Below are 12935 nucleotides of genomic sequence, written 5' to 3'. Positions count from 1 at the left end.
CTCCACAGCCCCAGGGCCCCCGGGACAACTACCTCAGCCTGCCCAGCCCCCCATGCTCCAACAGACTCAGGACAGTCCCCAGCCACCCATGCACCAGTCCTGTCTTCAATAAAGGTTCTGTGCGTTGGGAGCAGGGTGCTGTGCTGTGCTGTGGAAGAGGAGCTACTCTTTATCAACCCCACCATCATCTCCTCCTTTCCTTGCACTTTTTCCTGTTAAGATCATGAAGCCAGTCCCCAGCTGGGAACAACTTGGTCTAGGCAATGTGTCCCCAGGTAGGCAGTGTTCCCTCTGGGCCACCCAGGGCACCAACTCCCTGGCTGTCTGCACGTGGCTGGCATCAAGCAGCTCTGGCTTGCCATCAGTGGTCCCCATGGCCCTGAACTGGCTAACCCTGTGCATGCAAAAAGACCCAGCCAGCTCTGTGGCAGCATGGGCTGGCAGCCAGCCCAGCAGCCACAGTGTATGCAGCTGACATGCTGGGCTTTCCCAGGCTGTCCTGGCAGCTTCCCAGACATGGGAGCTGTGGTAGGGCCACTCTGTCCCTCAAAGACACAGTGTGGGGACACAGGGAACACTGTGCCCTTGCTCTCTGTTTCTTACCTCCCGTGGTTTCTATCTTTTTCTTACAATAGGAAATAAAAGGGAATGTCACCAACACACTCTGTACTGTCTGTTCCCCAGATGGCCAGCCATGGGGCAGTGCCACCCCTCTCCTTGCACACCTGTGTCCATTCCTGTCTCGCTGGCAGGCACCAGCCCAGGGTGGGGGGCTGCCAGCACCCACCTCGGCCCAGGACAAGTCAGGCTGCACCCACACGTGATGGTCCCTGCACGTGGAGTTGCTGCAGGGAACACGGGGATGCACTGGAGGGGCCCGAGGCCAGAGACCGTGGCAAGGCACGTGCTGGTGGAGGCTCACCCGGCCAGGCTGGGGCTTTGAGGGATGCCGGATGGCCGGGAAGATGTTTTCCACATGAGAGCAGCTTTGCTCCCTGGAATTTCCACCGGCCAAGCCACGAGCATCCGGGAACGGCAGCCGAGATGGCTCCCAGCTGGCAGCGCTGCCGGATGGCGCAGGGGCAGGCAGCCACCACCACGGGGTCATGACCAGCCCCGCTGCTGCCAAGCTGGGGGACAGCCAGGGGACACGGGGCAGCCACATGAGCACTTCAGCGACCAGAAGCATGCAAACTGCTGGTAGTGGTGGTAGAAAAGCATCATCCCCATTCTCACCTCCTGTGGAAGGCCCTGAAACCTCAGAGTCTGCAGAGCTACAGGGTGGGAGTGCTGGGGCACACAGAGCAGTTTTTCAGGTGCTGAGAGATGATGCAAAGCAGAGCCAAAGGCAGGTCCCAGGTGCCAGCCTCCGCCCGGGGGCAGGGCAGGAAGCCCCCAGCCTGCCATGGCTGCCAGCACGGCCACATCAGAGCCCCATGTGGGGCCGGGAACACGGCCCTGCCCATGCTCTGACAAGGGCCCCGCTGTTCAGGGCTGCAGCTGCTCCGCGGAAGTAAACAGGGCTGCTGCCAGCACATTCCTGCCTGCCGTCCTGCCCGACCCCTCCTGCCTGCACATCCCCCACAGCCGCAGGGGACACCCAGCACCTGGGAGGGGTGGACATCCCCACAGCCCGCGGACCATGCGCAGCTGCCCCCGGCACGCACACCCTGCCCCGGTACGAAGGGAACGGGGAGCCACCACCCAGGCAAGCAAATAAAATAAATGGCATTTATTAGCAAAATAAAGGACAGAAACTCTCACTCACAAGGCCCTTCCAGGTGGCCAGGGCCACCCCACACAGCCCCCCATGCTCTCTGCTGAGCTCCCCGCATCCTGCTGCTGCTCCTGCTGCGGCTGGCAGCCTTGGGGGTTCTGCCCTGGGCAGGGTGGGCAGTGCTGCCTGACAGCAACAGCATCCCCACAGCACCAACCAGCCAGCATGCTGCTCAGCCCTCTTGGTGAAGCAGCCCAGTGCTTCTAGACACAGTGCAGAATCTGTCCCAGCTCTGAGACACAGAGTGCTCTGCCCGCCTGCAGAGAGGGACATGGGCTCAAAGTGCAGCCTCCTGGCTCAGTCCCGGCCCTCCCAGGCATCCTCCCGCTGCTTGTTCTCCAGGCGCTTCCTCTCTGCGGAGACAAGAGGGTCAATGGCACACCCCTACCACCCCACCTCCCTGTGGAAGCGGCTGGAGCCCACCCTGCTGCAGCCCCCTCTCACCCAGCACCCTGTGAGACAGAGCATGCAGGAGGAAGGCCCCTCCATACTGCAGCCCTTCCAGGCACCCAAAACTCACCTTGAGCCTCTTGCAGCTTCCTCCTCTCTGCATCTCGCTGGGCTGGTGTCTGCTTGCTCCGCACCCCCAGGGCACCAATCACCAGCCGCCTGGCCAGGACAGCTGATGTTTCAGGGCGCTCCTTGGCTGGCTGCAGGTACTCTGTGAAGATGGGGGACATTAGTGGGGCATTCTGCGAGGGACAGGGCAGCCGGCACAGCTGTGGAGCCATGCTGGCTGCCCCAACCCTCCCCAGTTATCAGGATGATGTTGCAGCACAAGCAGGATGGCACAAGCTGGCACAGGGAGCACCACTCACCAGCAAATGCCCTGGCTTTGGCTTTAGAGGCACGGGTGCCCTGGGACAGTGGGCGCGTCTTCACCATCAGGTGCTTGGTGCTGAGGGCATCGCGTGCTGCAGGAAGAGAGCAGCATGTCCACGTGCAGGGTCAGCCCCATGCCCAGCATCTGGCTGTGGGAGAGGGATGCCTCCTCTCTGCCCATCCCCAGCTGAACAGGGAGCAGTACCTGTTATGGGGCTGGAGAAGATGCCCAGGGCGTGCGTATCATCCACCCACTTAATATCAAAGCCTTTTTTCCTGCCAAAGAGAGGGAAGGTCAGCGAGGCACGGGCACCTGATAGGCAGCCATGTGGAGCAGAGCCCAGGCAGGGAACCCCAGCACCAGGGACAGAGAGCTGGCAGACTCACTGATAGCTGCAGAAGACACGCATCAGATCCTCGGTGCGGAAATCCGCGGGGAAGTCATAGATCTCGATGACGTGGGGCAGCTCATCGTCGCTGATGTCTGGAGCAGCAGGTTCGGCCCGATAGTAGTTGAAGCGGGGTGACTGTTGGCTCTCCTGGTGCTTCTCACCCCCTGAGAGCTGCAGCAGTAGGAGAGGCACTGAGCAACCCATGCCCACCTGCCTCACAGCAGTTCCCAACCCGTGGCAAATTCTCCCCAGAAAGTTGTCCAGGCCCCTGCACCCCAGCCCAACACTGCAGATGGATTCATGGCTTTGAGAATTGGGAGTTACTGACCATGTACTTGCTTTTCCCATTACCAGCATCCCTTCACTTGCCACGCTCGGCAGCCAGGTCAGGGACATGGTAGGAATGGCAGGGATGAAACAGCACATGCATCTGCAAGCACACCCCTCCTTCCACAGTGATGTGATGACCTGAAATACCTTAGGGGAAGAACAAGGAGCAGGACACTAATGCCAGGAGGAAAGATTGATGTCTCCCTGCTACATGGAAGCACCAGGCTCAACACGCCCTGGCTGCAGCACATGCCCTGGAGCAGCCTATCAGCACCCCAGATGCCAAGATGAAAAAGACAGTGCTTCACTGAGGAGCAAGTTCTGCTGGTTAATCACCTGTTCACCTAGAAATTTATGTTTTATTTCTCATTTGAATTTGTCTGACTTCACTTTCCAGCTGGCAGTTCTTGTTCTGCCTCTCCACTGGATTAAAGAACCCTCAGTCCCTGGTCTCCTCCCCATCACAGCACTTACTAATGTTAATCAAGTCCCTTCTCAATCTTCTTATTGATAAAATGGGTTGTGCACCTTTAGTACCTCACAACAGCGGGGCACTTTCTCCAGCCCTAAAAGATGATGGCTGTAGAGCTTTTCTACCATGCACATTTTACAGCCTTTATTTAAAAACACAGGCAGCAGCCTCCTGCTGCCACAGCACAAGGGTACATCCAGCCCCTATTTCCCACAGCACTGCCAGTGCCAGCTGGTCACCCTGCACCCTGTTCTGCCCAGTGGGCCTCTCTGCATCGCTTACTGAACCCTTGCTTTTTAAACTACACCGTGCCAGTGGCCACGGGGATTCACTGTCCTGCTTCAGCTGAGACCCCAGGGCAGGTGCAGTCCAAAAGCACTGACAGCTCCCATTCCCCCTGGAGCATGGGGCTGGCGTGATCCCAAAAAATGGGCACATAACTCAGGCAGGTTCCCACCCCGATCCCCTAAGCGATCATAGCAGAGCACACCACGACTGCAAGGTTAGAGTCCATAAATCCCAGCCAGCTCAGTCGATAAAAAGCGCTCATTCCAACAATTTTATGGGGAAGACGGATTCATGGCAGGTAAGGGGGTGCTGCCATAGCGGCTGGATGCCGGCGGAGGGTAGAGCTGAGTTATGGAGCTCACGGGACGAGCCAGCACTGCCAGCAGAGCCTCCTGCCCTGCCCTCACCCCCGTGCAGGCAGCACACTCATCAGGCACCCTGCGCCTGCTCGGGGAAGCAAGGGAGCCACTCCCAGGCAGGATAAAGCCCTGCAGTGCTGCTTGAGGGAGCAGAGCACTCAGGTGCTCCCAGGCAGCGGGAAGATGATTAGAGAGCAGGAGCACAGAGTGCCGGAGCAGCCCTTGACCTTCACAAATCACCAAGTGTGGCGGGGCAGGAAGGACAGGAGCCGTCTGGCAGCAGGGCTCAGCCACGCGGCAGGCATGGCTCAACAGGTCCCCCAGCACTGCCGGCCCAGCCCAGCACTGCCCAGCGCACAGTATGCCAGCAGCTCCCCAGCCATGGGGCACGGCAGCCAGTGGGAGCCACAGTGCGGTCCTCAGCCCTGGCAGGCATCCTAGGGAGGGTGCACTGGTGGATGGACAGACAGATGACAGCAAAAAAAGAAGCCTGTCCATCACATCTTGCTGCTCTCTGAAGACACACCCCTGCCAGAGCAGGTCAGAGGGGTCTGTGGCTGCTGGCTGACACCACAGTCCTGGGCACGCACGCATCGCGGCCCCTGCCATGCCGCACCACCTGATGGAGAGTCCACAGAGCCCGCAAGGAAACGGTCACAGTGCTTAATTACTCTGTGTTCAAACTGATTTCTACTCTGAATTTGTCTGGTTTCAGCTGCCAGCCAGTGGTGCTCACTACGGTGTTTTTTTCCTGCTAGATTAAAGAGCCATCCGCTATCAGAAATCTCTCCTCTGCACAGAACGTCATAAATCTTGCTCTCTGCCAGCTATCTGCATTGCATAAGGATTCGGTTTCGAGGAAGACGTTACTAATTTTCTTGTTCTTTATGTTAATTAACAACAGCTCCCTCTTCCCAAGAGCCTGTGCCCTCCCCAAGCAGCTACATCCACCTGCTGGGAGCTCAGAGGGCTCAGGAAGCACGAGGCGCCATGTAGGAATCTGCAGGGGACAAAGATGGCAACTTTTGATAAATCCCTATTTCAGGTTCTTTTTCACCCATTTTGGGAAGCTCCCTGGAAAGCTCAAACTTGTCTCAGAGCTTGTGCATAGGGGAGCCAATACAGACACTCCTTGGAGTGAGAACCTGTACTGCACAGCAAGGCGTTGCTCACAGCATCCTATGGCTGCACCACAGGGTGCAGGGATCCTCCCTGACCTTCCTCCCCCGAGGACAAAGCCATGCCCGTGGCATCAGCCCACAGAAAGCCAATGCCACCTGCATCAGGGGTCTCAGAGCAGCAGTGCTGTCCTCCTCTCACCAGCACTCACCACAATCTCCAGTCTGGAGGGTGAGGGACAGTGGCTCAGGGGAGCACAGCCACGCAAGGGTGGGAATACCCCATGCCCTTCCACATCCCCCAAATGCAAGCCCTCTGTGTCCCACCATCTCAGCACCGTGCCGTGCTCCAAGAGGACACATCAGCCCAGGCAAGGCCTTACTGACAAGGCAGGATCTGTGCCCCTCAGTAAGGTGCTCTTGAGTTAATCTGATCCCTTCATAGATGCTGTTATCAAGGCACCACCCATCACCTCATATCCTGCTTCCAACCAGGTAGGCAGACGCTGGATGTAACAATATTAATGTTGTTTGTTCTTCAGGAAAATTACCAGTTTGACGCTACTGATTTAAAATGCAATGAGGGATATCCAGCCTTGCTGCAGGAACTGAGCTTTCCTCGTGAATGGCAGCAAAATGGTGTGGGTCCTGGCACTGCCAGCCAACTGTAGTAAATTCAGCAGCATGTGTGCAGGAGGGAATGGCAATGAGCCACAGCTGATTAAGAAGCCATAGTTTCGAGGAAACATCCCATTGCTGTTTCAATGGGATCCCATACATCTCGGCCTGTTTCTTTATCACCAGCCCTGGTTTCATGAGGGTGCAGTTGCAGTTTACAGCACTTCAGCAGGTTTTACTGGGCACACTTTATGTACTACAGAGGGGCGATCACCCCAGCCTTCCCCAGCTATGCTGGATGGGATAGACAGATGGGGAAGATGGAGATCCCAGGTGTGTTGGGAGCACAGGGGAAGGCTGGCTCTAAGAGCAGGCAGCATAGCCAGCTGGGCTGGCCATGCCCTGGGTGCAGCCCACCCATCCCATGCACTCACCCCAGAGAACACAGGAACACATCCCCCACATCCCAGCGGGCACCAGCCACCGACCCTGCCAATCCCCACAAACACTGGCTTGCAGGAAGTACCTCCTCCAGCAGGCGTGGGTCCAGGCAGTCCCCATCATCGTTGAACAGCACATCCCAGCTCTCCTCAGCACCTGGGCTGGTCTGGCTCAGGGTTTCAGCACTGGTACTGGTCTGTCCTTCCGTAGGGGAGCTGCTGTGGAGACCTCTCTCTTCTTTCTCAGCCTCCTGGTGCTTCTGCAGCGAGCCCACATCCTCATCCAGCTTTGTCAGCTCCTTGGCCCAGGATGCAGGTGAGATCCCCTCCATGCCATGGCACAGCTGCTCTATGGGCACTGGGGGCTCACAGCTTTCCAGAGGTGCTCCCTCCCACGGGCTGCTCTCAGATCCAGCACTGCTATCTGTGCAGGCAGAAGTGCTGCCTGCTTCCACTACAGCAGGCACCAGGTCACCCTCCCCCCTGGGAGCCCCAGCACCAGCAGTGCTCTCCTCCATGGCAGGCAGGAGCTGGGATGGGCTGCCCGTGCCCTGCTGTGGAGTGCTCCCCCCTGGGAGCCCTGGAACATCGCCCATGCTGCCCCCCAGGAACACAGGTTCACAGCTGGCTCCTGGTGCATACAAGGTGCTCTCCCCAGGAACCTCAGCTCTGCCTCCCCACATCTCCTCTTCCTCTGGCACCCCAGTGGCATAACCCTCACTCTGCTCCGCCAGGAGAGACCTCTCCTCCTCCCAGGCTTTCGGACCCACTGTCTCCCCCACCAACTGGGGCACCCTGCTATGGCTGCCCACCCCTGCTGACTGCAGGACAGCCTCTCCCAGGCTTTGGGAGAGGTCCTCAGTCGGATCTAGGGTGCTGTCCCCCAAGTGCTCCAACATGCCACTCAGGCCTGTCTGACAAACCAGTGTTGGGCTAGCAGCAGGTGTTGGGCTGGTGGGATCCTCCCCAGGCTCAGGGGTAGCCTTCACAGCCCCAGCCTGGGCATTCTGTGCGGATGGAGGGTCAGGCTCAGTCCTTATCACCCTGTGGTTGTGGCTGAGCTCTCCAGGTTCTTTGTGAGACGCTTTGTCCTGCCTGTCCCAGTGCTGAGCAACAGCTGGATCTGGGCATGGCTCACACACGCTGGGCGATGCCTCCAGGCTTTCCAGTGCAATAGGGCAGCTGCCTCTCGTCCTATGGCTGTGCCTGGCAGAGGCTGTCCGCAGCTCCTTTGGGGCGGCACCCACCTTGTTGCGGCGGTGCCCAGCCCCCCGAGTGTCCCCTGCCGCTCGTGCCTCTCTCTCCCGCCGTGCTTTGGGCAGGTAGAGGGCCATGTCGGGCTTCCTGCGGCGCGCCCGGCCGCCCTCGGCCTCCTGCTGCATGGTGCCACCGTGCCTGCCAAGAGAGAACAGCGTCACTGTCCTGCCCACTGCCCAGCAGCCCCACGGCTGAGAGCACGGTGGGCAGCCCTGCCCAGGTCACTCACTCGGGGTCCCAGCACCGACCCTGCTCCTTCCGCAACTGGCACACAGTGATGGATTGTGCAGCCCCCACACGGCCCCACAGCAGCGTATCTGCCGACAGGGTTTGGGGCCCAGAGCACCTCACAGCTCTACAGCCTTTGGTGGGGCACACCCAGCTTGGGGGAAGCAGGGAAATCCTGACAGAACCACTGGGGCGCCTAGCAGCTGCTACCTGGAACCCTCGAGCCCAAGGGACCAGTGTCTGCAGCTGAAGCAGAACACTGAGACCATGCACTACTCAGCCATCAAAAACCACAGAGAAGCCTGAGGCAGCCACAGAACAACACAAAGCAAACCCCAGCGCAGGGATACCCTGGCGCAGGACCATGGCATGATGCAGCCCTGCTCACCTGCTGCCCCGTCCCAACAGAGATTTATTTTTCATCATCTTTGGCAGAAGCAGGCACACCACAAGCGGCCAGGCCCCCCTGCCCCTATAAATATGCATCAGACAGGGTTTATGGAGACGGATGGTGCGGGGGGCTGCACTGTGGTTGAGGGGAAGGCAGAGTGGGGCTGGGCTGGGGCCCCATGATTAATCACTGCCCACTCCGTTTAGGGGGATTCATCACAGGCCGCTGTCAGGTAAATCACTGGAAAAACACCTCTTCAGTAATTAATGTGAAGTGACGGATGGACAGCCCCTGGGCCCATTAATCTGGACCATCAGCGCCGACCGAGATTATGAATGTCAGGATGCATAAACTGCCGGCAGATCAATAGGGCCAGGAACCCATCCAAGGCTCTCATTTCCGAGGCACCTCCGGTACATTAGGCTCCCCTGCACACAGCCCCTGACCGAGGCGCGAACGCTCCCCGTGGCCCCTCACCAACAGCAGCAGTGGTGCCAGCAAGGCGAGGGGAGGCCAACTGCTGGCTGGAAACTGGCTGGGGCTGCCCATGCCACACAGCATCACCCCCTCTGTGATGGATGGACAGACCCTTGCCTTGGCATGATGGATAGTCTCATGGCTCTCTGGAAACCACTGGAAAAGCCCAGCAGGGCAGTACCCCTAGCATGACCGCGCTGCCTGTGCCTGCACCTCATGCTGCAAAGGTGGGCAGGAACAGGAGGTGCAGGCACGGATGCTGTGGTGATGCTGAGCACCATCCCAGGGCTGCCCCAACCATTTTTCTGTCTCTGTAGCTCTTGTCATTTTCCCCCCCCCTCTTTGATACACTAATTTTGCTGGCAGAACGATCCCCTTTATCTTTATCGACCGCAAGAAAGGAATGTATCCTACAAACCTTCCAAGGACTGGATTAGTCATTTTTCAACACTGAGGCATTATACATTTTCTCACCGAGTGGCAGCCCGAGTGCCAGAGGGGAGGGGGCACTGGAAGCCCCCCTGGCACCACCATTTCCATCCACAGATAGCTTCCAACTGCACTGAAGCATGTTCTGCTGAAGGACTCTTCCCAGCCAAGCCCAAGAGTCCCAGGCCATGGCTCACTGCTGAATGTCTTGTGGGGGTCAGTGATCTCCCCAGGCTCTCCTTCCTGACAATTTCCAGCACGGGGAGCAACCAGAAGCAGAATTGCTCCATGCAGATCCCATGTCACCTCCAAGAGCCTTTGCACATAGGATTTATGGGGCTCCTCAAAAACCTGCCATTCACCTTGCCTCACCCTCCAAAGCAGATGGTGCAGCATTAGCCAGACGGCTGGTGCTGGGAGCATCCTCTCCCTGCACAGCTTTGCCTCTGCCTGCCACACACTGCTGGGGAAGAGCTTCTTCCTGCAGCCTGGGAAGAAGCACAGCAGGGTGGTAGATGACCCACACTGGCAGGGATGCTGCAGCGCTTTGTTTTTTCCCCACAGGGCAGCACAGCCCCTGCCCCCAGCCTATCAAACACTTCATCAATGCCACAGCCACGGGTCAGCACCAACTAATTTCATGCTCTGGGAGGCAGAGCAACGGCCCTGGCTTTGGGTCTCATTCACACTACACTAGGCAGGGCAACCCTACCCCTTCCAGAGTCTGGGACCAGGCCTGCCCCACAAAGACAGGCAGCAATGAGCAGTGCATCCCCAAAAAGGCCTACGCTGCCCCAGATGCTGTCTTGTTTCATGGACCTGCCTAGCAAAACAATTCAGTGCTCTGACACCAAGCAGGAAAGGCCATGGCACCATGGCAAAAGTGGTGATGGGAGTGCTGCCCAGCTGTCTGCCACGTAAAGCCCACCAGCCCAGCACAACATAGCCCAGCACGGCCAGGAGGGTGCTGGATCATCAGCCAGGAGGCAGCCAGAGCTCCCTGAAGGCACAGGCTCCTCTTGCACTGCTCCCAAGAACACAACACCCTGCTCATGGGGAGCCTGTGCTCACGGTATGCACTGGTGAGGTCTCAGCGAGCTGCCCGCTCAGGTGCCAGCCTGTGCTTCTCCTCGAGCAAACATCTGCAGCACACAGGGCAGCGTCCTCTCCCTGTCCTGTCGAGGGAAGGACCCCACAAACAAGAGCAAGCCAGCCACAGCCCTGGTCAGGGAACCTGGGAGCAGGCAGGGATGCTGGGCTGTGGTGCTCATGTGGAACATGGCAGCTCCTGGAGAAGTCCCAGAGCCACACAGCACCCTCTCAGCAGGCTGCTGCATTTCCTGGCAGGCAGCTGTATTTTTAGCCTTCGAGGTTTCTAATTCCACTCAATCCATATTCCCATCGATAGAGCAGATAACCTTAAAGCCTTGGCAGTGAACAGGGATGGCAACACTGGGGGACCAGGAGCCTTGGGGGACCTCACGCAGCCTTGGCGTGCAGCTCGCACACCACAATGTCACTCTTTACAGCCTGCAGCAGATTGGGCTCTTTGAAGGGGAAAAAAATAACTACAATAACAAGATTAATAAAAAGGCAGGTACAAGGAGATTCTAAACAGCTCCACTGGGGAACCTGCCACTTGCAGGACTCATCCCATGCCAGGCACGTGCCATGGCACACTTACCAACTGCACAAAAGCAGCCCCTGGCAGCAAGGACTGTCAGAGGTTTTGGCTGCCCTGCACCTCTCCTGCTCTCAGCAGAGCTCCAGCCCAGGCCACCTGGCTCAACAGCGGGCAACAGGGCCAGGAAAGGACCTGGATACCTGGTGGAGGCAGAGCAAAGGCATGAACACAGCCACTGGTACAAGGCAAAGCAAAGCATTCAAGGAGCAAAGAGCTGCATCTGGGGGCTTTAAGGCGTCCTGTCCCCTGCTGCCAGGAGAAAGAGCTCTCCAGCAGCCACACAACACTGGCTGTGTGAAGAGGTGGCAAAAGCATCAAAAGCACTGAGAGAGATTTCAATCGTGCCTTTCACTTACAATACTCTTAGGAGACACCTGGAATAGATGCTCTTAGGAGATACCTGGAACAAGAGAAGGGGAACATTCCCAACAGGAAGATGATTTGAAAGTCAATAGTGTCCCCTCACAGCTGCAGGGGGGCACGGGAGAGAGAAGGGACAACAAACCAGCAGAAGGAGTTAACAGCCAGAATGCTAAGGGGAATACAAAGGACTTCACAAATATAACCAGGCAGAATCAGCACAAAAGTGAAAAGGTCTATTAATAAACAAGGAGGGAGAGAAAATTAATGATGTCTCAAAAATAAAGATGACTCAAAAGGGAAAAATCACTGTTTTTAAACAGAAAAATGCAAATGAGGCAGAGGCCTTGCAAAAACAGCTGCAGCAAAAGCAAAAACAGCATGTCCACACAGACACAGTCACCTGGCCATCCTGGCCAGTGCAGAGATGAACCTATTAACCTGCTGACACACAGTGCCAAGGAGAAACCAGGGCCCGAGCAATGGGTACAGCAAACAAGGCACTGATTTTCTCTGCAAGAAAGGACAACACAACCAGAGCTGAGAACAGGAAAAACCCTGTTCCTATCCCCAGTGCAGAACAAAACTGGCAGTTAAAGGAGCCAGCATACCTGCACAATGAATGATGGACACTGGCTTGCCCAGGGTTATTTTAGAAGAATCACTGGGCAAAGATTTTTGATGAAGCAAGCAAGAGCCAACTTAGCTGAACTTCAGGGTCTCGTTTTACAGCATCTCTCAAACTTTTACTTGAATAATGAATTGTCATTAGATGATACTGAGCAGTGAGCTGTTGTAAACACCATACAGAGAAGACACTGTTGAAAGGATCCAAGAAATGTAAGCAGGAAACAAAGCAAGACCTAGCCTGGGGAAATGGAGCTAAAATAACCCAAAGTAGCTACCCAGGGAGCAAGAGCAGCCTGAAAAGCAAGGCCCAGAGCCCTACAGTGCACTTACACCAGGAAGCAAGTGACTGGGATCACCACCCTAAAATGTGCAAGAGGCGAATCTGGTCACCAGCATCGTGCCATGGGCCACAGCAGGCAGCACAGCAGCACAGGGAACCTCGCAGGTGGTGTGAAGGATACACGAGGATGCCAGGGGCCTGCAGGCAGCCATGAAAGGCAGTGTCCAGCACGTGTGGGCAGCAGACACCTGTTTTACAAGGCATGGCAGAGTGGCGCACCGAGCACCCAGGAACCCGCGTAGCTCCCCTGCACTCAAGGCCTGACACATGGCCCTGTGACTGTACGGGGAGAGTTATGGGGCGGGCAGCGTGCCCTTCTCCGGGCATCGCGGGGACTGCCCGCCGGCCGACTGGGGACAACGGGCTTCACGTGGGGATCAGCGCTTGGACAGGGCGAGGGGAGCGGGGCTGGGGACAGGGAAGGGACAGGGGATAAGGATCATGGCTGGGACACCAGGGTGAGGGAGAGTGGGGCAACGCCGGGAGCAGGCAGGGTGCGCACCCCGGGCCGCTGTGCCCCGGT

General features: G+C 57.5%; 2 protein-coding genes across 2 annotated transcripts in view; one reads left to right on the top strand and one right to left on the bottom strand.

The window, feature by feature from the left end:
• Positions 1-1732: 1732 nt before the first annotated feature.
• R3HCC1L (R3H domain and coiled-coil containing 1 like) lies at positions 1733-7998 on the bottom strand. The gene is made up of 6 exons (XM_014309023.2): positions 6703-7998; positions 2987-3162; positions 2805-2875; positions 2596-2691; positions 2298-2438; positions 1733-2130 (listed from the first exon to the last, which is right to left on the bottom strand). Exons 1-6 carry the CDS (start codon positions 7996-7998, stop codon positions 2075-2077), a joined length of 1836 nt encoding a protein of 611 aa, XP_014164498.2. The 3' UTR covers positions 1733-2074.
• Positions 7999-9157: 1159 nt separating this feature from the next.
• CRTAC1 (cartilage acidic protein 1) overlaps positions 9158-12935 on the top strand; it is a 26323-nt gene continuing 22545 nt past the window's right edge. The window contains exon 1 of the mRNA XM_031061463.1: positions 9158-9196. Within this exon, the coding sequence (XP_030917323.1) occupies positions 9158-9196 (39 nt within the window). The remainder of the gene's footprint in view (positions 9197-12935) is intronic.

This window comes from Geospiza fortis, unplaced genomic scaffold (genome assembly GCF_000277835.1).
Source record: "Geospiza fortis unplaced genomic scaffold, GeoFor_1.0 scaffold130, whole genome shotgun sequence".
Lineage (NCBI taxonomy): Eukaryota > Metazoa > Chordata > Aves > Passeriformes > Thraupidae > Geospiza > Geospiza fortis.
Note: the sequence above shows the minus strand (reverse complement) of the source record. Positions and strands in the feature narration are given on the sequence as shown.